The sequence below is a fragment of the Pyxicephalus adspersus genome, chromosome 2 (assembly GCF_032062135.1).
Source record: "Pyxicephalus adspersus chromosome 2, UCB_Pads_2.0, whole genome shotgun sequence".
In the NCBI taxonomy this organism is placed as follows: domain Eukaryota; kingdom Metazoa; phylum Chordata; class Amphibia; order Anura; family Pyxicephalidae; genus Pyxicephalus; species Pyxicephalus adspersus.
In genome coordinates, this window is record NC_092859.1 from 40,820,620 (window position 1) to 40,848,452 (window position 27,833).

Genomic DNA, 27,833 nt, shown 5'->3' on the forward strand with positions numbered 1-27,833 from the left:
TCCAATTAGAAAATGTGTGAATCTTGGATAAAGTTGTTAAATCAGCAATGTATACAATCTGGTTGAACATTCAACTAAAGAGTGAGAGATAGATTGTTATACATAATGCTTCCATTTTTTGCCTAAATTAGGATAATTTTCAGTGGAAACGAGCTTTGCGACAGTCTCCAGTGACAGACGAAGAAACCAGAGCTGTACACACAGCATCCGTTTTTTTCTATGAAAGGAATGGAACATTGGTCATTTACAACCGTTCATTCATTTACCTGCCCGCACCTTTGAATAGTCATGTTCTTTGGCAGTCCAAGGCTTCTCTTTAAGTTAGGGCCATTGGCTGCCTGTTTTTATGGTACTTCCTTTATAATAATACCGCATTTAGAATAAATGGGCGCCTATGCTTACTTCTCTATCATAAGGCTGCAGTTTAAGCATTTGCGTGCCCATGTTTTCTTCTCTTATAACAGTGTTTTCCAGCCATAACAAAGAGATAGTTCCTTTTTAATTGCCTGTTTACTTGATTCTACTTTGGCTTATGAAAGAGGCATATGGCAATCCATGCCTGTATATCTAGGTTGCCTGGATTTTTTATATAACTGTTTAATGATGAAAGATACCCCATCCCTTTAATAGAGAAAGTTTTATTACGTTGTGCAGCCATTATTATACACACTTTAGTTGTACATTGCTGTCTATCATATGTGTGGCCTATTTCAGTATTTTATGGATCAGAAAATCTTCCTTTTTTGGTAGAGATAGAGATACCAAAAATATTTGTTTTTCCTGCATTAATTAAGGTATACAATAAAAGCATGGGTAACTATTACAAGTGTTCTTTACAATATGTTCTCTGGATTTTATTTACTTGCAATAATTTTTGCCTATCATTTTGCCAAGATGTTCCTTATAAGGTAATTACCGAATGACAGATTTCATTTACTGTGTTATGTTACTATATAAATGAAACTGTAAGCATTGCTGCTCACTGATGAACATAACATGTTAATATGTTGAGTGAATCAGCCAATAGCAATTACTGTATCTGTATAATGATACATGGCAGTATGATAGGCATGGTGAAGTGCCATCTGCTGATTACTTGTGAAAATGATATTTAATGCTTGGTGCAAAGAGCAGAAAAGTGCAATAACACACAGCAACCAGTGTTGTCTTTTAATACTTTACAGCAATCAGAACAATTAAAGATGGCCTCCCAATGTCATCTAGTTATGTGTGTTGCATTTTATTTTGGAAGCTTTTATTTTTTTTTTAGTTTTCTTGATAATATAGGCTATAGTCAAAATGTTATGAACTCTGACAACACCTTTTTGATAGCATCTTAGAAATTGTATCTAAAATTTCAGGGCTCTAAGACAGTAGCCTAGAATTCTGAGCTAAGGTGTCAGAGCTCTGCAACAAAAAAAATCAGAATTGTAAGCTAAATTCTCAGAGTGCTGGGAAAGTATCTCAGAATCACGAGCTCATGGGTCATTCTGCTGGCATGGTATTTCAGAATTTTAAGCTACAGAATGCTGGGACAGTCTCTCAGAATCCTGAACTACAGAGTTTAGGAAGTATCTTGGAATCCTGAGCTCCTTATAAAGTCGACTCTTAGTAGTGACTAGGGGTGTAGTAGGATGGGCACAGGTGGGAAGCTGTGCCCTCACTTTTCTCTGGAATGGGCAAGCGTGCCCACTCTTATTTTGCAAACAATTATTTGGTGGTTCATGGCTCTGGCCAGTCCGCCCCCCTGCGGGGTCAGGAGAAGGATAGAATTGCAGGCTCAGGGCGGAGGGTGTATAAAGAAAGAATGACACTCACCATCGCCTGGCGGGAACCTGTAAGGTACAGTAGGAATTGTCCATCTTTAATTACTGTGCCTGATGAAGAAATGTCTGGTCTTCATGAATCCACAGTCCTTTCCAAGAAATCACCCTAATAGTATTTTTTATTATGGTTGATTTTCCAAAGGAATTAAGAATTTTAACTTTGCAAAGTAAATGTTCAATACATGTAGCACATTGGACAAAGCTTGGGACAATTCAGTTATAAGTATTCAAGAGAACATTTGTAGTTATGTGAAAAAAAACAGGTACAACCAACAGAAAAAAATGAATAAATAAATCCATAAAAAACTGTATATAAAGACCCGAATACTTAGAAAACATCTATCTGTTTCTCTGGCACCTGATGCTAGTGTCATAGGAAGAGGGAAGAGGCTTTGTAGGAGTGTTGGACACCAATGAGTAAGTCATGTGCAACCTCTGACAGCAGGGAAATCTTCCACTCGAGTCTGTAAAAACAATTATACGCCAGGATGCAATAAAATGTACAAATGTCCATTGAGAACTAAAATTGCTGCTTTTAAAAGGAGTTGGGCTTTAATAACACTTGTTGACTTATTGCTGTTTATGGATTTGATTAAACGTTATGACATATGTAAACGCTGCATAGGTATTGACAAAAATCTTCCTGAAAGAGACTGATGTTCCAATTACAGTATGTAATAATTTAATTGTAATTACTGTTATGCGCCTTTCACTGCTGGTTATATTGTGATCTGCAGCCTTAATTAGGGCTTTGAATTTAGAACTACAGTTCAGTACTGAACACCATCTGTTACTCTTTTCTTTTCCTCAACAAGACCAAGAACATGCTGATAAATAAGTGTGCTTAAAGGGGAAAGCCCAGCTTTCAAATCATTCAGCTGTATATTGTGCCATGCCTCCATTCTTATGCCTTTGTAGAACAAAATGGCTGTGCCTTTCTAATGACAAATCATAGATTTCACATGTATCCTGTGAATAAAAGCAGTTGTGTTTCTGCCGAAATCAATTAATATTTTCAGTTATAAGCTGCCACAATTATGTTTTTTATTTCATCTGTTTATTGAAAGCACAAATATTTCTGTTTTTTTTTTGCCACACAGCAAGGATAGAGGAGTACTTAAAAATTAACTTTTCACTCTTCAGAATCTTTATCACACAAAGATGTCCAATCATAAATATAGAATAGACTAACTTAAAGGGGATGTATGTATTAATATATATATATATATATATATATATATATTCATTTTTTATGCCATCATTTTTAAAATGTGTTTTAATCAGGTAAATATTTCATATAACTATTATAAATATATAAAATTAAATACAGTTAGGTCCATAAATATTTGAACACAACTGTTTTCTAATTTTGGTTCTGTAGATTACCACAATTAATTTTAAATGAAACAACTCAGATGCAGTTGGAACTGCAAACTTTCAGCTTTAATTCAGTGGGTTAAACAAAAAGATTGCATAAAAATGTGAGGAACTAAAGCCTTTTTTTACACAATCACTTAATTTCAGGGGCTCAAAAGTAATTGGACAATTGACTCAAAGGCTATTTCATGGGCTGGTGTGGGCAATTCTTTCAGTATGTCATTATCAATTGGGTCTAAAGAAAGTCCCATATACCACCCAACAGATGTGACCTCAATCAGAGCTGGTATACACTTTCAACAGTAATGTCCTAACCAGAATATAGCGGCAAAGCCTGTAAGAAAGTAAATATTACAGATGGTCTTTTAAAATGCAATGTTCATAATGGCTGTACAACCCATATAATATATGTTTATGTGCAAAATACAAATAAATAGGGTACAAAATCAGTATTTAAAATAATACCATTTAAAAAAAAATAGAAAATAGTTTCTAATAAACAATTTACATGTTTAGACCTCTAGGCAATTGTAAAATTATTTTGTCTACTTGTATAACCCTAGGGGGTTTTGAATTGTACATAAAGACTTGTTATTCAAAATAATTTGCACAAATTACCACTAATTATTCCCTCTGAGAGTTTTTTAGATTTACAGAGAAAGATCATTGCATAGTTTACAGTTTGTTCGTGCCAAAATACTGCTGAATACACTTTGCATTGAGCTGTGTATTATATGATTTTTTGATGTATTTGTTTGTACCTTTAAAGTGCTCTATTTATATTGACTTATACATTTTAGGCTATAGAAGTATGCTCTATGACAGGTCAGCATAAACCCTTTTGAGTGTTTTTTCTGTCATGTGTATTCTGTCTGCCCTGGAATTGACAGCAAATGTATGACAATACATCCAGTGTGAACAAGCTCCAGGAGCCCCATAGAGAATTTCATTTAAGGTCTAATTGAGCTTTCAGTCTAAATCAGCTAAATACATTCCAGGTGCAAACAAAAGGTGCTTACAGTCCACACACCCCCTGCTGAATCAGAGCTAAAGCTCCCCATTCAGCAGGGAATGTCGGACCCTTATGGTGAGACCAATGCTTCCACATATAGAGCAAAGGGCCTTCTCCTGAGTATGCTGCCAAAGAACAGGCTCTTCTACTCAGGTTGTGACTTCTTTCCAAAGAAAATGTAAAATGTTAAGCACCATTTGTTTTCATTCACCTCTAATGTATTTAGATGATTCCAAATGAGAGTTCGTCCAAGAATTACAGGAAGCTCTATTGTATGTTAAGTTTACTTTCATAAGGTTCATTTTGCTAGGACTTTTTTATGTTTTTTATTTATACTATTCTGCCACTCATTCACATATTGATTCTCAAAAGTGCAGCCAGCATCCCTCCTGAACAGAACCTGACAAAGGGACAGATAGATATCTAGTTTGTCTTAGAGAGAGACAAGAGCCAGGTCTTAAAGTGTGTTAGTCACCAAATAAAGCACTCAAAGTCTAGACATTTTCTTTGTAGGTATTTGAATTCGTTGTCTGAATTAAAGGTCAGCGCTTACAATTTTGCTGTCAAAACTATATGGGTTATAGCTCTTCAAGTAGTTGTGAATGATACTACGCCCACCAAAGATAGATAAATTGCAAACCCATGGTCATATACAGGCACTGTTTTCATGGAAAAAAAATCTCAAAAAAGCCTTGGTAGTTTGCCTGAAACTTTATACAATGGTCCTGATTTGTTAAAGCTCCCCAAGGCTGGAGCATATACACTTTCATCAGTGAAGCTGGGTGATCCAGCAAACCTGGAAAGGATCTGCTTCAGAATTGAAAACATGTGCAAACAAATAGCTAATGATTTTTAGGAAATTCATTCCAGGTTTTCTGGATCAGACTTGGAGAGCTTTTTTTAAATCAAGACCAATGCAAGAGCTGTAAGGTGGACATCCCCTTTAAGCACTATATTGTTTGAGTTGTCCCTGATGTTTTTACTTATAGTACCTTGCACAAAAAGTGTTTGGATTGCAGATGTTTCTTGCTTGGTGGGTACTGAATCAGGATTAACTTCAAGAATCATTTGCACTATAATTTCCACTGTCTAAACTGCAAAGTGTGGGATAGCACCTGTTGATATCATAAAATCCCAAGGGCAGGTGACCAAAAGAGCCCACAAAACAGTTTCCTGCCATCAGCTGCGCTCCTGCTGCACACTGTGTCATCTGACGCTTTACTGCACTGCACACTGTAGAAGCTGCTGCTGTATTGCGCTGCACACTGTATGACATGCTGCTTTCTTGCACTGCATATTGGTTCAGATGTTGCTTTAGTGCACTATGTACACAGGAGATTCATCATCGTATTGTATTGCTCTAGGCAGACGGTAGATACTTTTGTCATGATGAATGTTAAAGTGTATAAATCAGTCCCATAATTCTGCTTTAACACATCGCTTCATTTCCTGACTCATTGCACTGAATTATATATCAAACTGCTGTATGCACTGCATATATTTAGCCTTAAAGGGAAAGTGTCTGGTTAGTGTTCTCCTAAAAGTATTAAAAGCTATAGAAACATAGACAGCTATTCATAGCTTCATCTGTATCCTTTTTGGTTCTATGTGGTAATGGTATTATCTTCCAGCTAGAGTTTCTGAGTCTTCCCCAACATGCCACATGGGCCTTTACGCCTTGACATACTTTTATAAGCTTATTTTTTCTGTTGATGTCTACATGGATTAGATTTTAGTTTTAACCAAAAATGAAAAAAATACATTGTCTACCGTCCACCACTACTCACACACCCTCACTATGTTCTAATAGTAATGAGGTTCAGGTTTGCTGCTGCCATGGGTTTAGCGCTAATCTCTGGGTTTATGGCAAATTCTTAAGATTTCCAAAGATCAAGATTCACAAACATTGGCTAAAAATATTTCAGTTTAAACCTATAGTGCAATGCATAGTTTTTTTCCTAGTCAGCAAGCACCTGAGTCACATGCATCAATAATTTGAAGGAATAGATTATCTAGCCCACTTTTTTTAAAAGGGTAGGTTTATCATGTTGTAGATGTATTTTGGAGATGTATAGAGATCTGATAATTATGTGTAGGGTGGGATACTTTTTGTTGCTATTGGCAGTACCATTTAAGATCAACAACATAACAGTTGCATTCAAGGCTATCATAGAACAAATGTTCAGATGGTAGCTACAAGGGAAAATAGAGGGGAAAATATATAAAGGTAAATTTGATCCCAGAAAAAAACACATTGAAGATTGGAAATGCCCATTAAATCTGATACTTCAAAGGAAAATATTAATCAATCACCTGAGGCCTTAAGTGATTTCAGAAGTCTGTGATCTGTTTTTTTGAGATCCCCAAAAGTATTTCTGGGGGAGGGGGTCCTGATTAACAAGAAAGAGCGATTTTATTGCAGTAATACAGTAAGATAAATCTATGGGCAGCAGGAGCAAGAACCAATAGTTCACTTCTTCAGGCAAGACCCACAATTACTGATTCTGTAAGATGGATTTTTTAAGTATTGTATATTTTACAACATGCAAAGTATATAGGAACACTGAAAACTTTAGGAAGGACCACAACAGAGTCAGGAATGCTGGTGAGAGCTTAGGGTAGCAGTATCTAAGACATATTTGAAGGCAACATTTAGCTCACCAGACTCCACTTTTTACTTAAACTTCACCTTTGGGTAGATTGAAACTTTCATCTACAATTGCCAGCATTATTTTGTTTTCCCTCTAAATATTTGCTAAAGACATGGAATATGATGGAGGTAGGATAATATATAAATAAAGACAAGATTACTCAATATAACTAAGAGCAAGGTGGTCTCATCAATATTTATGCATTCCCTTTAATGCAGAAATCCATTGCTTCATTCAGGCTCTGCTTGCTGGTTCCATTTTCTCTCCTGATTAGATTTTGGTCACTGTGTTCTGTCCTGAGCCTTGGCCATGTCCTTCTCTTACTTTTGTCACTCACTTTTGTGCAGGTTGACATTCTGGTGACATGTTAGGATGCCTCTTTTTAATGTATGTCTCCCGCTGTGCTACCTTCTCTACCCTCTGATTGTGCTTTTGCTTTTATATGCTTCTGCAGCTTACTGTGTATGAAAAACTCAGAGCTTTACCACCTTGCAGATCTTGTGCTACTTTGCTGTTCGGTGTAACACCAGAAATCCACAATTCTTAGCTTTTTGCCTTTTATTCTATCTCCAGTTTAGATGTGTTTTACGGCTGTCCCTGCTTTGTTGCCTTTTTGTGTTCCTATTGTATATTTTCATGCTCTTGGCACCTTGTTTTTTTATTTTGAATTGCTTGTGGTCACTGTGCTGTCATTTGTGCTTCCCTCTGTGGTCACTGTGCTGCTGGCTGTGTGTCTCACTATCCTTCCTATCTGTTCTCCTTGTTTTTCCAGAAAAGAAAGTCCAGTTCCAGTGTCCAGTTGATGGTGAGTCTATGTTTTGTCTTATTCAGTGCTGGTTCCTCTGAGTCCCAATAAGGAGTCCCAGTAAGGAGCTCCGAGTTCCCTGTAATCAGAGCAGTCTGGAAAAAGGGTGATGCAATTAGAGATATAGAAAGCACTCAGCACCAAATGTTCAGTGTGGTTCACTTCAGACTGCTCAATTTACAAGGAGTTTTGGTCTGCTCAGAATGGCACAAAATAAATCATTTTACTTACAAAGACAGACAGGTCTAGTTTTTTACACTGGCCACAATCTTGGTGCCGGTGGTGAATGAGCCAACAGTAGGCCCCTGTGCCAAACTGACCTGGAAACCCTTTGGGGCCTCTGCTGGCTACAGAAGATCTTGGGCCCTTGTGCAGTGGCACTCCCACCTCATTGCTTGATGCACTAGTGGAACCACTATAGGTACAGAAAATTCTGCATCAACACAGATGTTTGGATGCCAGCGTATGTGAAACTGGGGGGGGGGGGGGGGGGGGTCTTACTGCCCGCTTAATGAGAGGAGTCACCAAATGATATATAAATGATATATAAAAATACTTCATGTCATACTTCAATGTCTATTTTGTCAAATCCCTTTCAAAGTAAATTAGCTGTAAGAAGATATTTTTTGTTTAACAAAAGTGGAGGTGCACATTATTTGAGTACAATGAAGATTCAAATAAAAGTAGCTGCTATGTGCAAAGTCCATCAACCTCCCCAGCATATTTAGGAATCTTGTTTTAGTGTAATCCTAGAGAAAAACAAGTGCTGCCATTATTGACACATCTAATTCTATTTGTCGCCAATATGCTGACTATTTTCCTCCATTGTGCTCACAGTCACTGACCTTGAATTTAAGTTAGTAAAGATAGGAAAAAACTAGGACCTAGTATTTTCAGGAGGTCCCATCGGTGCCTACAATGTGTTATCTCTAATAGATGTGATTACTGAGGTCTGTATATCTCATTTTTTGTGGGTAAGGGCAATTTTTATTAAATGTATTTATTTTTTTTTTCATTTTGGTCTTTCCTTGCTTCAACAAAAATAGGACTATCTATGTGAATGGACCATGAACAAAAAAAAAACATACTGTGCCACTCTGAGCAGCTTCCTTTTTTATATCCTATGCTATGCACAAAAGGCAATGGACCATCCTACAAACATTCTGTAATATATTGTCCAATACCTTTTCTGCCCAGCAGATGGCGATGTCATCCTCAATATGGGGCTCACAGAGGAATGAGCAGCTGTGTTTGTAGCCACAGCTCTGTGTGCAGTCAGTTGGTGCAGCTGGTATTGGGATATGTGGGAGCTGTAATTGTCTCCTAGACATGAAGACTGCACAGAATGTTGGGATATAAAATAGTTTTATGTCCCCAGCAATATAATAAAATGTAGCCACATGAGCTGCAGATATTAAATTAAAAAAAAAAAAAAAAAAAAAAACAGGACTTTATCATTATAACCCCTTTTTCCTGGTCAGTAGTGACATCTAGTGTTCAATATATAGAATGCAGGGGAACCTCACTTCAACTTCTGACACTGAACAGGACCTATTGAGATGCACAGCAAGAAGCTCTGCACGATGGGGTGCTCTTCTGGTGCCCAAAACACATCCTAAGCTGTCTCAGTTGAAATAACACAATTCTTCCTCCCTTTTGACTTTTATCCAGGAATCTTCAGAAAGTACAAATACTACTATTGAAGACGAAGACACCAAAGGTAGGTGGTTACATTCATTTCAAATCAGAAACTATTTTAGAACTTTTTCTTTTAGAACCTTTTTAAGCATTATTGGATGAAGGCATGTCTACCTGAATATATCTAATCTCCTGTAAGTGTGTAAAAAAATCTCAGTCCATTTGAACTCTTAGGAGTCTAATTATAAAGTAGTGAATCTCACATTAACTGAAACAATCAGGGAATGTTTCAGTAAATGTCAGGTTCACTGCTTTATAAAAAAAAACCCTTCATTTAAATCAGATGAATACATCAAATCAAAAAGTTATTCTTACAGTTCATTTACTTTCTAAAGCAGCCACAACTAGAAAAGCCTGTGCTTTGCCAGAATGCTAGGAGCAAAGGTTCCACTCTCTGTTTTAAAACAGAATTTATGTTATATATTAAAATATATAGGCATGGAGATTGCAGCTGCTTTGTTTAGGAGACCAGGGCCACCATTAGAGCCCCATACAAAGTAAACTTCCTGAGCCCCCTTTCTCCATGTTTAGTCCAGCATTGTAAAAGTTAAGTTGTTTTAATCAGAGCCCTGTACAGAAGTACCCCTGTGTCCCCCATTGATGGTGGCCCTGTTAGATACTAATTAGCTAATATCCTTGTGCTCCTATATAAACCTGTCACGTACTTGTACACATGCTGAAAAAGTGCATACGCAATGGTTACTTTTAGAAAATACTGTTTGTCTAAACAGTAAGAAATATGGTAAACTAAAGGAATAAGTAAATCACACCTTTTCTGTTAAAGTTGATCTCGGCCTTTTGGAAGGTTTTTGAGATAATGGGACCAATCCTAATTTACAAATGTGAGATTTGTATATAAATACAGCTATCTATCTTAATGCATCTGAGCATTTGCATATAGTTTATAGAGGTTGGAAAGACTAATTAACAAACCAGCATAGAAACCCCTAGACAAAGTGAGCAGTTAACCATTGCAGTGTGGCGGATGAGAAAGAAGAGATTGAGATTATTATTATTATTACCCGGTATTTATATAGCGCCAACGCAGTGCTGTACAAAGTCCATAGTCATGTCACTAGCTGTTCCTCAAAGGATCTCACAATCTAATGTCCCTACTACAGTCAATTGTCTTTAATACAGTCTAAGGAGAATTTTGGGGGGAAATCATGTCTTTGGAAGTTTTTGAGATTTGTCCGTTAGTCATTTTTTTTTTTTTTTGTAGCTGACTGCAGTTTAGTTTTCGGAAGGATGATTTTAGTGCAGAATCTTTTACACTTAAAAGCAGTGTGTCTAATTAATATCTACAATTAACATTGTAACACCATAGATCTGTGAACCTAGTGTCAGGCAAGTTTGTTAGCAGATTTGTTTTTTTACAGATGCTGTAAAATCACTGTACAGCATTTCTTTAAGTAGGTTAACAAAACAAACTACAAAAGTCCCCATCTGAAGCAATAAAAGATAAATTGTGACAAGGAATAGACAAATTACCTCTTTTATATCCATTTTATAACATTATTTAGTCCTGAAGGTCAATGTGTGTTTTCCTGTTACAGTATAGAAGCTTTCCTGTAGATGAAGCTCCCTTTGCTTCTCTCTGGTTGTGCATGTATTTGGTCCTTTTGAAGAGGTTTAATTCCTGCCACCTGCTGTGGTTTTCCTATCCTCATGCACATCCAGTGGGCACAGGGACAGCAGTGTATGGCTCATCATTTAGTTAAATGCCTGCAGTGACCGGGGAGCAGCAACTTGGGAGCCTCTAAACACACAGGCCACCAGAAAGGTAATTATGGGTTCCCATCACCCATTTGTTTAAATTTAGTGACAGAGGAACTTTAATGTCAGCTTATGCAGCAGCTCATGTGAAACATTGACTAAGCATCAAGGAGGATCAGCAAAAAAACAGATTGATCCCCACTTTTTACTTCACTTTTTAAAAAGAATTTGTTCTCTGCTGTTTTGTTCTTTACTTTTTTTACTTTTTACTTAACCTATTTGCAACTTTAAAAATACCAAATGTATCAAAGTGGGAACACCTTTGCATTCCCTGGTAAATATGCTTCTAAAGTTGAGAATAAAAGTACTAAAATACTTCTAAAATGGCAATCAGAACCCAAAAAATACAATTTTCTATTGTTGCCTGTGGCATTCTTAGCGTCCAGGATTAAAAATAGCACATGTATTCTCCATTATAAAGTAAAAAGGAATGAAAAATACAGTGACATTTAAAGTCATGTTTAAAAGCAGAGGTAATTACCGGTTTGGTGAAAATGATAAAAACTATAACAAATATGTTGATAAAAAATAGTAATAATTATTTTCAAAAAAGTGTCAACAGACCTAAATGTGCCTCCTAAGCTTTGTTCTTGCAGCCTTAACAGGGTGATTGCTCTCCCTTGGTATTGGTAACTAGGATGCGTTTTACAATTTAACAGATACACTTTAAACAGATCTAATATCTGTCGTCTAAAAGCTAAATTTTTTACACGTTCTAATTAAATGTAAAACTCTACTTTAAATAATTGCTCTCTGTTTTATTTATGTAATGAAATGATAAGTATGCACAAATCGCTAAGCATTAATTCTCACTAATTTGATTCTGAAGGATACATCATTTACGTCATTTGTCTGCAAGCTTAAATATTAGAGGTGACAATTCTGAGCTATGTATATAATAGAATTCTGTCTCTTGTAACACATTTACACCATTCCAGTGACATCTGATCTCTGATTTAATGCTTACTTTTTGTGATTACAGTGAGGAAGCAGGAGATTATTAAAGTTACAGAGCAACTCATAGAGGCTATTAGCAATGGGGACTTTGAGTGTTACACGTAAGTATAAGTACGCCTATACATGCAAACCCATTTTTTTTTTTAGTACAGGTATAATGAGTGATGTACAGTCTGTGATGGACCATTTTGCAAGATACTTTAGATAGTTACTCAATAGTGATTGGAATATTTATTGTATATTAATAAAATATTAAAAATTAGTTTTTACATAGAAAATATTATGTACAATAATCTGTTCATGAAAAAAAATGGGTAAATGTTGCATTATGGATTATAGCTGCTCTCACCTGATTATGACCTCCTTTGTTGTAATGTTTTGTATTTACAAGTAATTCACATAGACAAAAACTCTAATAGAAAATGTTGTATAGTTTATTCCAAAATGCCTATCTTCAGAACTGCTCTTTTCTAAAGAAACAGCTGGCATGACCCTTAGCTATAGTGCCCATCATTAAACATTCCTCTATATTTGGGGCATTTTTACACCTGTGCAAATGCCTTTTTGTTCATGTTGTACAATACTGTATGCTTTTTCATATACAATGATGTGCAATTTTATGTGAAGGTAGTTTGGAATGAATTTTGGATTATGAATAAAGATGGGAAGCATAGAAAAGCATTAAAAACCATTTATTTTAATGGACATTAAAATAAACCTTGCATGAAAATAATGCCCACATTATAGCACATTAGATTTGTGCCTATATGAGCATCGTAATCCAAATACAGGGTCCCAAAGGCACTGTAGAAAAAAAACACTTGCCATATCTCAGATCCCAGTTTGTGTCCACTTCCTGGAGATGTATGCTTGAAACCCGGAACATCGAAGAAGCACCATATAATATGTGTAAATCTATGTACACATGCTAAAATCTAGTGTATGTACAGTAGTCAGTTATTGCAGATGCCTTCCCTGATGCAGATGCCCTAAAAATGCACAAAACTGCTTGTACATGTGTTAATAGTAATGACCCTGCCTAATGCATAAACACGGAATATGTGTCCTCTCCTATATATTTTATAGTAATACACTGCATAGCAATTAGTAGGATTAGTGAATGAGTAGATCATTTTCATTCAGAAAAAAAGGTGTTTATTTCAGAAAAATTGACTTTGAATGTGTAAATGAACAATTTATGCATTGCATTGCATATTTATGCTAAGTGTATTTTTTTCTACCTTCCAGTAAGATGTGTGATCCTGGAATGACAGCGTTTGAGCCAGAAGCACTGGGAAATCTGGTGGAGGGTCTAGACTTCCACCGCTTTTATTTTGAGAATTGTGAGTTTGAATTTATGTAAAGATTTTCTTTTTCCTGTTCCCTTTTCAACCACTTAGAATTTAGGCATAAGTGACGAATGGCTCTTTCGGAAGAATGCCACCTACATTACTGGCCAGTGGAAAGAATGTCACCCTTACAGATAGCCAAAAAAGATAATAGGTGATAAACTGACACCAGGGGCACAAACTGCTATTGGCTCAAGTGAATTTGGGTTGAAATTTAAAAACAAGGACAGAGTGAACCTAATACTTGCATGTCATTGATTAATATTATTATTAGTAACTAGTATTTATATAGCGCCAACATATTACGCAGAGCTTTACAAAGTCCATAATCTCCCTCAAGGAAACTCACATTCCAATATCCCTACCATATATATTCATATGTCTTTAATAGAGTCTAAGGTCAATTTTGTGGGAAGCCAAATAAACTAACTGCATGTGTTTGAAATATTTAGAGGAAATTGGAGAACCAGGAGGAAACCCACACAGACACAGGGAGAACATGCAAACTCCATGCAGATAGTGTCCTGACCAAGATTCAAACTTGGGACATAGCACTGCAAAGGCCAGAGTGCTAGTCTCTGAGCCATCAGGCCAAACCACAATTAGACTAATTAGTTCACCCCCACAAAGCCTGGAGACAGATGGGGGGTGGTTTGTTGTCATACCTGTATGCTAATTCTGCCATGTGGTGTAATGAAGAACATCTGGTATATAATAAAATATTTCACCCTGCCATAGAGCTAGTGTCAACAGGTTTTACCTTGTCGTACAGTCCTGTAGCAACCGAACACACATTTGAAGTAGATCTGCTGCGGGCCAGAAAAAGGGCAACTGCAGTATAAATGCACCTGTCAATGAATTCCAAATGAGCTCAAAAGTTGCTCAACCGATGTTACATTGACAGAAGTCCAAGGCCTGTTTACACAGGTCCTCAGTAGACTTATTTTCTTTCTTGGAAAGCTGCCTCCCAAATTCTTGAACCCCAAAGTATTATTGTGTAACAGATCTGCTACTTCAGTCCCCAACTTGGCAATGATCTAACTATGTGTAAGTCTTACTACATAAATCACTGCTTACTAATTTTAGAGGGCTCTGTATTGGCGTCTTCAAACAGAAATAAGTCACTGCACAGCATCAACTTTGAAAGAAGATTATCTGGCATAATCAGTATATGAGTACATCAGGTTAATAGACAGTCTGATTACCCCTTTTAGCGCAGTTGGAAAATGAAGCATATGTACATTAAGATTTTTTTCTGACAGTTTGACAAAGGTTGATTGTTTTTCCTGCTGGTTTCCTCTGGATAGCACGCCTCTTCAGCTGTGAGAACCAGTATAAGCCATCAAAGTACAAGACGTATTACTAGGGTTTTATTTATACATCGTGCTACCACAGGCATGAGTGAAAAAATTAGACACTTTTGTACACGTTCACCTTTTTAGTCACAATACAGACAGAGTTCTATTTAATTGTATATTCCACTAAATAAAGAAAAAGTAGAGACTGGTGAACAGTGCCTGACCTAGAGAACTATATGACTTCTCTCAGTAGACTCTACAACTTTCTCATCCCTTCTAACCCCTGGATTTAAAAATTAAACTAAGCAAATACATAAGGTGCAAAGCAATGCAGCTCTGTAATCATTAATACATCAATAAACATTTTTTTAAATGCTAGCATTGTAAGTGAATCAGTTTGACGTGGTATCTGCCTCTTGGAGTCTATTGTACAGTCTGTATAGCAGACCACAGAGTGGAGGGAGGACACAGCACAATAGAGAAATTTGCTCATCATTGCGCAGTTTATTTTTCTATTGTTAAGTAACAAGATGGCAATTAATCCTTTAAATGAAAGAGAAACTGCAAGAGAAAAAGACCAGCTCCCTTCCCCTGTTAAGAGGAGATATGCTGCGTGGAAGAGTTTTGTAAATGTTAGCATTATATATTTAAGAGATAATTGTTTGTTTTCTCAGATAGTATGAGGATATTGGTGCTTTCTTCCAGAAATTCAAAATTATATAACAGATGTGTTTAGGGGTTACCCTAGGCCCCAACAGAAAGGGATTTTATGGCACCCAAATGCATCAAATCCTTCCTAAATAAAACATAATACTTTTATTTAGACAAATAATAAAAAAAAAGTTTGCACAAAGCATGTACCTACAGTAGAGTATACAAATTCTGGGTACAAAAATGCACAAAGATAAAAAAAATGTGCTTATAAAAGCCCCCTCATAGTACACAGGTAGGTAGATAAATTATTTCTATTTTAGTTGTAGATAATGAGAGTTGTTGATCAACACCAGAACCCACTCACAATAGTTATTACTCAACAAATGTTATAGCACATGGCTACTTGTTAAGGGGAGGAACTTTGTGCAGGTGGAACTCCTCCTCACCTATCAATCACCTCTTGGTAGCCTCTCAGGACTAGATACTAATTCTAAATACTATATCTGTAGAAGGTATAAAAAAATCTCATATACAAATGTAAACAAATTAGTAGGTATGCCTCAAGGAACAAAAAAGGACCAACAATTGTCACTAAAATAAAATAAAACTGAGAAAAAGGAGAAAACATAATTTATTAAAACTTAATCATTGTTAGTTTTATTTTTTAGAAACAATCAAACCTTGTGTTAGAGTTCTGAATTAACAGAATGTTAACTCTACTCCAGTTGTGTTAGGTTCTCCAGACTGCATGATCCAGTTCTTTCCACATATATTAAATAGGATCCATGAATTGGAAGTGAGACAGAACTGAGACACTGGGGTAGTACATTTTGCACTAGAATGTCTAGTTACTTTGTGAGCATAAGCAGAAATACAGCCCCAAAGCATTACTAATCCACCCACCAAAATGTTTTGTCTGATGTAAAAATGTAGAGCTTAAGTTTATATGTCTAAAACAATATCACTTATTTGTCTTTCAGTGTGGTCACGGAGCAATAAACCTCTTCATACAACCATCTTGAACCCTCATATTCACCTGATGGGGGATGAATCTGCATGCATTGCTTACATTCGCATAACCCAATACCTGGACACCAGTGGTGTTCCCAGAACCGCCCAGTCAGAGGAGACATGTATTTGGCACCGCCGGGATGGAAAATGGCAAAATGTCCACTTTCACCGATCAGGGGCCCCTTCTGTTCTCCCTCAGTAAGATAATTTGCTTTATATATTTTTTTTTATCAGTTTTGTTTAAAGAACATTTGAACAATTATATAAAGTCTACAATGTCCACAATGCCACAGCAGGAAACCTGTAAAATCATACCAATGCTATACATAAAGCTGTTTATTTGACAATGGGCCATGGTGGCCTTTTTCTAGTCATGGGCTGTTCTTTTCCTCTGGTGAACCATCGGCAGGGGGTTAATCACCTTTGGGCCTCAGGTAGCATTGACTTAGCATTATTGGTAAGGTATGATCATCCCTACTGGAAAGGCCGAATCCTCCCAGAGAAATTAAAAACAAGCTCACACCTCCATTGCAAGCTCATTTTAGCCCCTTTACACCCGTGGGGAGAGCAATATTTGAAGAGGTTAAAGCTGAAACCTGTGTTAAAAGTTAGAAAATGTACTTACCTTACCCCATCCTCCATGCTGGTGAAATCATCATCCTTCCAACAAGATCCTGAGAACTCTGAGTATCCTGTATCTCACATAAAGACACTCCAGCTCATTGGTTGTGTATGAACCTGTGAAAAACGCAAACCATGAAGACTAGGCTGTGGGTTCACCTGCATAAGGACACCAATAGTGTGGCCAAAGCGCAGAGTATATGGAGCTGCTAGTTTTCAGCAGAGCACCTTGGAAGGGGTTACAGAAATACTGGGATAGGCAGTCAAAACAAGGTAGCAGGACATCAATGACAAAAAAGACAATCAGATGTGTCAGAAGCAGGCAGAAGTCTTTACCTGGTAGTCACTGAAAGTACATAAAAACTCTGTAGGTCATAGAGGGCATAGAAAGCAATAGATAATACAAAGGGACACTGGAGGTTTTCATGGCTACAGGAGAGACTTGGGGTCACAGAAGATGTTCAGGGTTGCTGGAGGCACAAGGTACCTGTAGACATTTGGGGTTACATGAGGACACTGAAGATACACTGTTACACTAGGGAACACCAGCAGATGTGTTGCTCAAATGCGAGCCATGTGCCGCTACAATAGGATCTCACCAGGAGGAGATCCCTCACTGCTGCAGATTGAAGCCTGGTATACGATAAGTATATTTTCTATTAATTCTGACTTTTTTACCATTATTATTTGTAAAAAAAAGGAAGAAAGTGGGTTGATGTACTTAATATTTCATTTAATGTTATGCCAACTTTAAAGCCTAGCAGAACTTTAAGTTGAAATCAACAAAGTACATTTAAGGTGCAACAAAACAAAAGGTAAGTTGAATAGCCTCTCCCCTGCCAGAATGTTGCAGAGAAGAAACATTATTCTCTCTGTAGAAGCAGCAATCTATCTGCAGAGGTCTGACAAATCCCTATTGTGTTAGAGCTGGAGCTTTCCAATCAGCAGTGAGAAGGACTTTTGTTGATTTCAATATTCTAGATTTGACTCAGCAGGGATTGTATGGGCCCTAGAGGTTTCTGACTTGCAAGGATCATGAGATTTGTTGATTGCTGTACTCCTTATCTGACTCAGTAAGGTCATGGTCCACACAGAGAGCAAGTGTCCTTCTTTACTGATTTCTGGCGGGGTGTCTTTTCTACCTAAAATTAAAGAAAACTGTAAGACTTTGTTCATATTTTATTTTGATTCACCTGTAATGTATTTAGCTGATATGAAACATAAACTTCAGTTGGTCTAAGTAATAGGAGAAAAAACATCTAATCCCTACTGCACTTGCTGAAATCTTTTATGATGAATTTATTTCTAAACATTTAAACATTAAAACTTTAAAAATAAAGTGTATACATTAGGTCTGATTTATTAAAGCTCAAAGACTGGAGAATATGGACTATCATGGGATAACATGGGTGAACCAGCAAACCTGGGATAGATTTCTTAAAAAGTATTACCTTTTATTTGACAAATGTTTAAGTCCTTGACCACATCCTTTCCAGGTTTGCTGTATCACACAAGTTCACCAATGATAGTTTATATTCTCCAGTCTTGAAGAGCTTGAATAAATCAGATCCATTGTCTACAAAAGTCAAACAAATCCAAGCTGGGGTTTTTACGAGTTAGAAAATTAAAGATGGAATCTACAGACTTTCATCCCTTTTTTCTCTATAAATCAACTTTTCATTGTTCAGAAGGTTATAGAGAATAAATAAAGCTTTGTGGACTAATTACTTTTGCCTTCAATCATCCCAGTTCAATCTTCTTGAGAGTCATCTCCTCTCATTACATTGTGGAAAATTTTCGCTTTGGTTTCTGGCACAAAACCCTACCTATTGTCATTGACATTTACAGCCCAGAAACTGTAATTCCTACTGATGTTCTGGCATTTAACAGTGGCAGTGCTTAGCACCAGTGGAAGGAGTGAGGCTTAATCTTGACAGGGCAGAAGTTGAGGTTTCATGTGGAAACCAGGCCTACAGTTGTGCAGAGGCACCACAAAATATTTTTGGTCATCATTTGGTCATTTATTGCACCAGGTCACATCAGAGATAGATACCACTACATAGCAGAGCCACCACTTTACCCTACTACTTAAAGGACTCCGCACTAAAGATTGGTTTCTCAAAACCATTTTTTACTACCAAGATTACTACCTTCAAGGACACCAACTGCCACATACCAATCATGACTTTATCCAGTTGAACTGTCGGAATTATTCCTCTGAAAAAAGGGGTGGAGGAGGCAGAAGCCAAAGTTCTAGAATCTATTTTTTCTGTCCTCACCTATGCTATTCCTAAACCCCCTCTCAGAACCCACCTGTCCACAATTCTGTAACCCCCAAATTTTTATGCTAACCCTTTTCTTATCTGTTTCCTGTTTCCACCCTGTCATGTCGTACCTATATCTATGCATTTTTTCATATTTAGCTTTATGACTTCTTTTACTCTTTGGGAAAAAGGTCAATAAGACCATAGAGTTAGTGAAGGAGTACAGACAGCAATGAAAACATAAGATGGTTTACCAAACAAGATATTTTTTATGCCAAGTTACCAAAAAAGTAACCCGCACTTTGTTGATCTTTAGGGCGGGAGAGTTTGAAAGTAACATTGTCATTAAGGAAAGCCATTAAACCAATATCAAAACTTTGTATTTTTCAGCTGAGACTCCATCTTTGGCCATGGATTCTAATTATCAACGCCAGAAGAAGCAGCCCCTACAAATCTTCTGCAACTCTCTCTCCTTCTCTTTCTCTCTGCACCTGTCTTTTTTTGTTGGTCCATACCTCTCTTTCCTATTTTTCCCTTTTTGAGGTGTCAGGTGACAGGAAACAGTGTGTAAGCTTGTGTCCTGAAATGTGTGAGCCTGTGTGCTTTAACATGTCCTCTGCACAGTTGTAGTCACCCACCAATTAGAGGTCATGGAGAGAGGGGGTGCATCTTCTCTGGAAATTATCTCACTGCAAATTGGGGCTGTTATCTCAGCAGTGATATTCAAGCAGATCAAATAACCAATCATGAAACCTTTTCACCGTCATTGTAATAGAATAAAACAAATTGTGTCAATATTCCTACATGTGGCAGACACTTTTAGAACTGACTGCACCTACTAAAAAGTCAGTGTAAAGTGTCAGACATTCACATATACCAAAAGCACAAGTTCACACATAATGGAGGCATCCCTGGTTTTTAAACCACAAGCAGCAGATGTCTAAAGTTTTCATCAGTAATCATCAATCATATCATTTCACCTTTTTTTTTTTACATTTCTGAATTTTTGATCAGAGTTTTTAAAGGTTGCCTTAACTACCAGAGCATCCGATCAATTTCATAAATACATTAGCACTCCAGGGACAAAAGTAATAATATTAACAATAACAAAGTTTGATTTTTTTTTTTTTGCTATACTCTGCCCAAAACCTTGCTGTTTTGTGGGTGCAGTGTCTCTGCCTACAAATATTTCTTTTTCAAAGAATGTATATTTATTTTAAAGAGCTAAAGGGTTCATCGTTTTTACGTTGCAAAGCAATGTTGTGCAATGAACGTACACACAATAAAAAAATAAAGTTCAGTGCAGACCGATGATGCAAGCTATAGTAATAATAAATATCTATAAATATTCATACATATATATATATATATTTTGTGCAAATACATCAGTGTGTTAAGAACAATAGTATTTCTATTTGAGATCTAATATATGCATGCTTTTATAGAAGTAAAACTTGTAATAATTTATTTGCAATATGTTACTAATTTATTTATTAATTTTTTTTGGGGGGGGGGAGGAGTTCTCAAAAGCAACTTTTAAAGCAGTCGCTTTTTCTTTTTTTCTTTGCATCCATCTTTTTTTGGATGGTATACTGCTTACCCTAAATTTTTGAATGTTTGTTAAAATGCTTGTACAATATTCTGCTGTTAAATGAAAAGTTTCAAATTGTTTTCTTTTCATGAGTTCAGATTGTGGTTTTATTTATAGTGTTGTTTGGGTTCTGAAATTAGATCAATGGCTGCTTTATTTACTTTAATGATAGGAAAACTCTTGTTAAAGAGGCTTCCTAATGTACAGGGCATTCAATTTTACTGTCCCCTGCATGGTGGCTTTTTAAAACTAAGCAATGATAAAGTCTAATGATGAGAAGGTCTGGGCATGTTTACATTTTTAGCTATATTAGTGATTTGTCTGATTAGGCTGCTTATTGACTAATATGTATGATAAATGTGGTGGGTTTATGTCCTGCTTTCAAAAATACCTAAGAACGAATGACTGTTCTGGGCTGTGATGTCTGTTTCTTTCTTTAGTGAAGATGTGGAGATTAAAAAAATAGGTAAAGTCCTTTAACCGGGATGGAATAATTTGACGTTGCTCAAATTTAATCTCATTCAAGAAGAGTTGAAGAACAGAAGACTTAAATGAAAAAGTATTTGTCACAATGAGCAGGACACTTGAATGCTACTACTGATGGAATTTTTTTTCTTGAATTTTGGCTACATATATGGAATCATCATTGAATTTTGAAGAACGTAGTAGGGAGTAACCATCTACAAAGACTAATTTGATTAATACTTACTTTGTTCTTTTTTTGTGGTCAGTGGTGGTCCTCAGTGATGTTGACTTGTTTTAAGGGATGATCATGCCTTTTTTTTACTTGATTGCAATTGTGCTTCATTGCCAAATAAAATCAGTTTGGTGTAAATAATACAGAATAAATAGGCTGAACAAACTTGGCCTAGCAGCACACCAACTACACCTTTTTAATTTTCATTCGAGATAGCAGTTTTTAAATAATGCATTTATTTATGAGTAAAGGCTATTTCAGTTTAATTACAAAATTGCAGGTCAATTAGTATTTAACCTGTATGAGAATGACTGACCAAACAAGTTCATTAGCAAGGCTTTCTACTTTTAGTAGACTCTAATATATTGTTGCATGGCGTCTTTGTTGCCCATATGTGACCTGTGCCAAGTGTCTCCAAAGAGGGGCATTTTTGCATTCACTTCTTGGGGTAAATATATGGTCAGGGTTGTTTGCAGAATGTCTTGTCTCTAGTCTTCCGAAAATTGTACCTGTAAAGATTATATTGTGTTATACCTCTGCTTTAGTACCTGCCCTCTCACCTGCTACAGAATAATGCATCTCAAATATTATAAGGGAATGTGGGAGCTAACTGTTAGGTATCTCACACCAAAAACAAAAAAAGGGAGAGAACAAACTGCAGATACAATGTCTGTAATCCACACAGTGTCTTTGAAAAGAACCTTATGTAATGCCCATAGCTATATCATGGCTAACCCTATACTTGAAAAATCACAGCTCAACTAATCCACCCTGGTAAATGTGAATTTTTCAGGTACTATGATTTTACTACAGTAGTGTCTTCACCTGAAAAAGTTATGCACCAAATGTTGTGCCTTTACTCAGCATTGCTCATAGAAACATTAGATCCTGCAGTAATGGTTGCTTATGGATGTGGATGTGTGGTTAAAGGTATCTGGTCTCGGTTTTGTTACATATTAGCTATGGCCATTGCAGACTGTTCTAGATATGTAGCTTATATGCAGTCTAAACCACAAGTGGTCCCATCAAAAAATGTTGTCCTTACATTTTTGCCTCCTGACAATAAGGAGTTTTTTCTACTTGTTCCCGTAATACTGTTAAGCCACTATAGTTTGTCTCATGAGGATTTGGTAGAAGTAGTGTGGTTTCTTTTTTTACTAGTTGCTAAGTTGCATTGATGATATGGTACAATGCCATTTGCCCTAAAAGGTACTCTACAAGAAAAGAATCTGTTCATATTTTTGTCAAAGTGATCAAAGTTGTAAAGTCATCATATAGTGCATTTATATTGCACTCAAAATACTGTTCCTACTTATAGTATCCTATGGAAGCAGACACTCTCTCATGTCTTGGTGCATTCTACTTTCAAGCAATGGTGTTGCTCACGATGAATTTGTTTAGACCCAACTGCCCTAGATCCTCTCACACAGATATCACCATTAATAATTATCTAGTCCTGTCCAAACCTTTTTTGGTGCTGTACTGTTTTTTTGACACTTAATGAATGTATTTTCTTGAGTGACCAAACTTTTCTTACCTTATCTGCACCCTGGAAATGCATCTAAATTATTACCCAAACAGAGCTACCTAATTTTCTGAAACATGCAAAAAAAAAAAATACATTTTAATACTTGTGTTAATGTGTTAAAGATGAAAAAACACATTAAATGACCTTTTTATATATTTGTAGCTGTGCTGATGTATCATTAATAAACTGGGCCATTCTTGCAAAATTGGGTTATGTCACAAAATGTCTGCAGTTGTACAGCTAGTTGCAGTGCAGTGAGGCTTTTAATTTTGTTAAGAATTCCTAGACTACTTGTGGATGGTTGTGATATGGCTTTTCCGGAACAAATTTTTATTAAAATTTAAATTACTATTTATCTGCATATGTTCCTAAGAACTGTTTTGAACAGATTACTGTGCAATCTTTGCTTAACGGTTCATCATCTCCAGGTCAGTGGTGGCTCACTTACAAAGTATAGATTGCCCTAACTGCAACCTGTGACATCACCAAGGATTACAATTAACATTCAGTATCAATATTGCTACTATGAGAAGACAGTAAGAGACTTCACTTATACTACAAGAGATGTCCAGAGACTGCAGACATACTACATGTGTGGCTGGAAATTGGAAACATGCGGCAGGAGATAGTCAGAGACTGTAAACATGTTACATAATACTGCTATAGATCACTACTTATATAATGATTTTGCAGTTAAATACTCCAAATATTACTACTTTCCTAAAGTAATCAAGGCCTACACAGTGGGTACCAGGACTCCAAGTCCTCCCATCGGCTGCAATAACACCAGTCAGCCCTTTTCCTTACTGTCCTATTAATGGTGACCTTCTTGTGCCCCATGCAGGCAAGGAAGCATTGTCTAAAACGGGTCGGAAAACTTTTTATGGCCACTAGACCATTTCAGGGATGGGCGGGAGCACAGAAGGCCAGACTCTGATTCTCGCCCTAATGACTCCGACCCCCACAAGGGAACGCCCCCTGAAGTGAAATTTCTCTCCTTCATATGCATTGCGCAGGAGAGGGATTTACTTTCAGGGAGCGTTCCCTATTTACTGCGGCGGCGGAAGTATTAGGCCTGCCGTGGTAAATAGAGGAGCCACAGCAAGGAGGTGGCACCGGAGCCCCAGAGGCTCCAGTAGTTCCTAACACCCCTCTGGCATTAGGCCGGATCAGCCAGGGGACGTTAGGCTGGAACGAACTACCGGCTAGGCCGTATCTGACCTAAAGGCCGGAATTTGCCAACCCCTGGTCTAAAAACTAATTTACTAATAATATTCTCATTGAAAGTAACTAAAGATTTCCAATAAATGCTAATCCCACTCAGTACCAATAGGCATCACTCATAGTTGGTCTCTTCTATGCAGCTTCATGGTCACTTTTCTTTTTTAATAACATGATACAATTTTTATGACTACGCACAACCAGTGTGTGCTTTAGAACTGTTGTTATGGACAGTACCTGCTGTATGAGCCTGTAAATAAAATAGCAGAGTGACCTTAGGTGTATAGTGCTTTTCTCTTTGCATGTGCTTGTGCTATATACTTCTCCCAAATCAGAGCAACTAGTTTTTACTACTACGACTGAACCAAAAATGTTGTTCTTACTCATACTATTGAAATATAAAATATTTTTTTGGGGAGCCAAAAAAGCTTTACCTTGCAGTCTTCAGAAATGTATTTATTTCTATATGTTCTAAAGACAAATTGAAGATAAAATATGAAACAACAAAGTTTTTTTTATATTTGTGTATATTTTTTAAATGCAAGTGTGACAAAACTGGCACCAATTATATTTAGAAGGTACAAATAAATCAATGCATTTGCTAAATGAAGGAATGAACGGGATGAATGAATAAAAAATTAAAAAGGAACAACTTACCAAAAACACTTTATTACATAACATGTTGCAATAACTCACATAATATAGAGAGCAAAGGAACGAGGTAGAACAGGTTTGGTAGGGAAGAAGGCCCTGAGTATGCTAGGTATGTCTAGGGTATTTCAATTTTTGGGCATACCCTTCTTCATGACCAAGGTCTTATCTTTATCTCACCCATGTAGCTTAGCACAAATGCTCCCTATATAAATGGCAAATCACCTGTCAATCTGAACTGTTTGTAACCATCTATTGATCACAAAATGTAAGGCAACCTACTACTAACAGTTTCAGTAATCTTACAAACTTGAAAAAAAATTTAAGGTATGTTATCTTAATCTGTATATTTTTTTTTTGTAAGCAGGATTTTCTAAATTTTGCTGTAAATATGAAAGCGTGCTTGCATAAAAAGTAAATATGGCAGCACCTGTGTGCATCTATATATGTATTTAAAAAGTATACAAAGAAAAAGTTTTTAAACATAATAAAATGTTGGTTTATAAGCTGACCAGTTTTACATTTTGCCTTTTAAAAAAATGTTTTTTGCTTTCCTCACATGTGAAAGATAGGAATAAATGAAGGTATTTTGGTGAAATATATTTCACTGAAAAGTTAATTTTTGCCTAAAATTTTTTTATTTTCTGAAAAATACTAATATATTAATACTTATTTTCACTCATTAAGCTACTAATTTGAAATCTGATTTAAAGGAAAAAAAAATCCTTTATAGTTTTATTTCTGTTTTAGTTTTATCATTTATCCTGCTTTTGTGAAAAAACATAAAATAAGAAAGATAACATAAGATAACAAACATAAGATAAGAGAGCCATTTTCCAACAAAGGAACCAGATCCATTATAGCTAATAAAAAGTGATCTTTAATTTTAGCTTTCTTTTTGACTCCAATGCATTTTACCTATATGGCAAGATTTTTCTGAAATCGTTTATTTTTGCCAAAATCTCAGGATAAGAAAAACTTTAAATTTTGTGCATCCCTAATGAGAATTAGTTCATGCCAGGAAATCTATTTTCTTATGTGTAGCTCAGGAGAAATATAAGATAAAGATTCATATTAATAATTAAAAGTATGCATGTTTAAGATTATTTAGGATATATCAATACAAAAATGAAAAACGTATGAGCATCATGGGAAGTATGCATGATTTTTTGTTCTCATGTTCTGTGGTGTAATAGTGAAATTTTACACAAGTTTACATTTACAGCAAGCCTCTACTTTTTTGGAAATGTCCCAAGCTTTGAGACATTGAATCTGTAACAGGTGAAAGGAAAAAGCACAACTGTCAGTTTGCTTTAGGCACAAAATGTTTTAAAAAGAAATTTTGAACTAAAAAAAAAAATCTATTTATTTTTTACGTAATTCAGAGCGTGCACCGGTGTAACGTGTTGCAGATGTATTTGTTCAGGTCAATGAATTTTGTTCTTTATTTCCAGCCTGTGGCTGTTACACTGATAAGATAGTGGTGGATACCCTGGCACAGTTTTATTCTGGCTGTATATTTTAATCTTGATGTTCTGATTTCAATAAATGGCACAAACTGAAATTTAATCATGTCTGATTTTTTTTTTTTGGGCATCTCTTTGTCTTAATTTACTATTTTGGTGTCCATGTCATTAGGACAGAGAAACATGGAAATGTCCCTCATGGCCACACATTTTTTGAAATACAGTCAACTAAAATGATAAAAAAAACAATCTAAGAGGAAGATGTAAGGCTGGGACTGGAATAACTAATGCAGATTCTAAGATATGCATATGGATCTTTATATGTGCTATCAGTACCACAGTCACTACTAACATAAAAAAGTGTGCTCTTTATAATACAATACATCCGCTTATGCATTCTGTTCATAATATGTTCTGCTTTATTGTCTATTGCAAGGCCTGAAATGCCAATGCTTAACCAGGTGCGATCCCCAATCTAACATCATACTCTTCACCTGGTATCTAAAGGGTCGAAAAAGTCTTAAGGACAAAATGGCAAACAGTCTGAGGGTCAAACAAAGTGTCAGCAACAAGTACCACACAACAACACACCAACAGCAGAACAGGAAGTAAATGCTGTTCCAGGCAGTGATCACCTGGTCTGAGCCCTACAAAAAATAGAAGGGATTCATAGGCTTGGTGGGGATTGCAGAGGGAAAGTTTGATCAATCAGGTAAAAACCTCCCAGCTCGCAGTGCTCAGACATCAGGCAGGAAAAAGGGAAGGATAGCTACTTGCTGGAGGACTACACATAACAAGGAACTGCAAATGATGCTACTATCCTGTGAAGAACACATCTCATGACTCTCCACCACGAGAATGCTATTACAGATGAGGCACCCTGTTTGGGTCTTTTTCCCTTGAACTCTGGTTGGTCCCATATTTATTTAGTCAAATAGCTTTACTGGACTTTTTTAGGTGCCACTTAATAAACCAATTTCTTTAAACCTCACATCACTGTTATAACCATCAGTTATTTGCCATTAAAATACATAAAATGTACACAATCTAATGGACATTAATGGAGGGACAGCTAGTGTCATGACTATGGACTTTGTACTGTGCTGTATATTATGTCAGCACTATATAAATACTGTGTAGTAGTATATTTCCTTAATTATAATGCTTGGCTTCAGGGACCCTAAATTCTTCTCCAACTGCAATTATGGTAATATAAAAATGCAGAAAATTTCATATCAATTACACTGGTTAACAAACATTTTCTTGCCAAACAGATTAAAGTCATTTTAGGTTATGTTTGATGCACAGATTCCAAATATGGTATTGGTTTTGCTAGATTGGCTCTAGTTTTTGAAATAATGACCTTAATAATAACCTCAT

The 27,833-nt window shown here is 36.3% G+C and overlaps 1 protein-coding gene across 2 annotated transcripts in view; it reads left to right on the forward strand.

Annotated features, from left to right (window-relative positions):
- Window positions 1–26,556, forward strand: part of CAMK2A (calcium/calmodulin dependent protein kinase II alpha) — a 114,798-nt gene extending 88,242 nt beyond the window's left edge. The window contains exons 14-19 of one of the 2 annotated variants that reach the window (XM_072400558.1): window positions 7,639–7,671; window positions 9,343–9,391; window positions 12,128–12,203; window positions 13,351–13,445; window positions 16,384–16,612; window positions 19,690–26,556. In XM_072400558.1, the coding sequence (XP_072256659.1) occupies window positions 7,639–7,671; window positions 9,343–9,391; window positions 12,128–12,203; window positions 13,351–13,445; window positions 16,384–16,612; window positions 19,690–19,693 (486 nt within the window). In that variant the 3' untranslated portion in view covers window positions 19,694–26,556. The remainder of the gene's footprint in view (window positions 1–7,638; window positions 7,672–9,342; window positions 9,392–12,127; window positions 12,204–13,350; window positions 13,446–16,383; window positions 16,613–19,689) is intronic. The other variant, XM_072400560.1, reaches the window with a different exon arrangement.
- The last annotated feature ends 1,277 nt before the right edge of the window (window positions 26,557–27,833 follow it).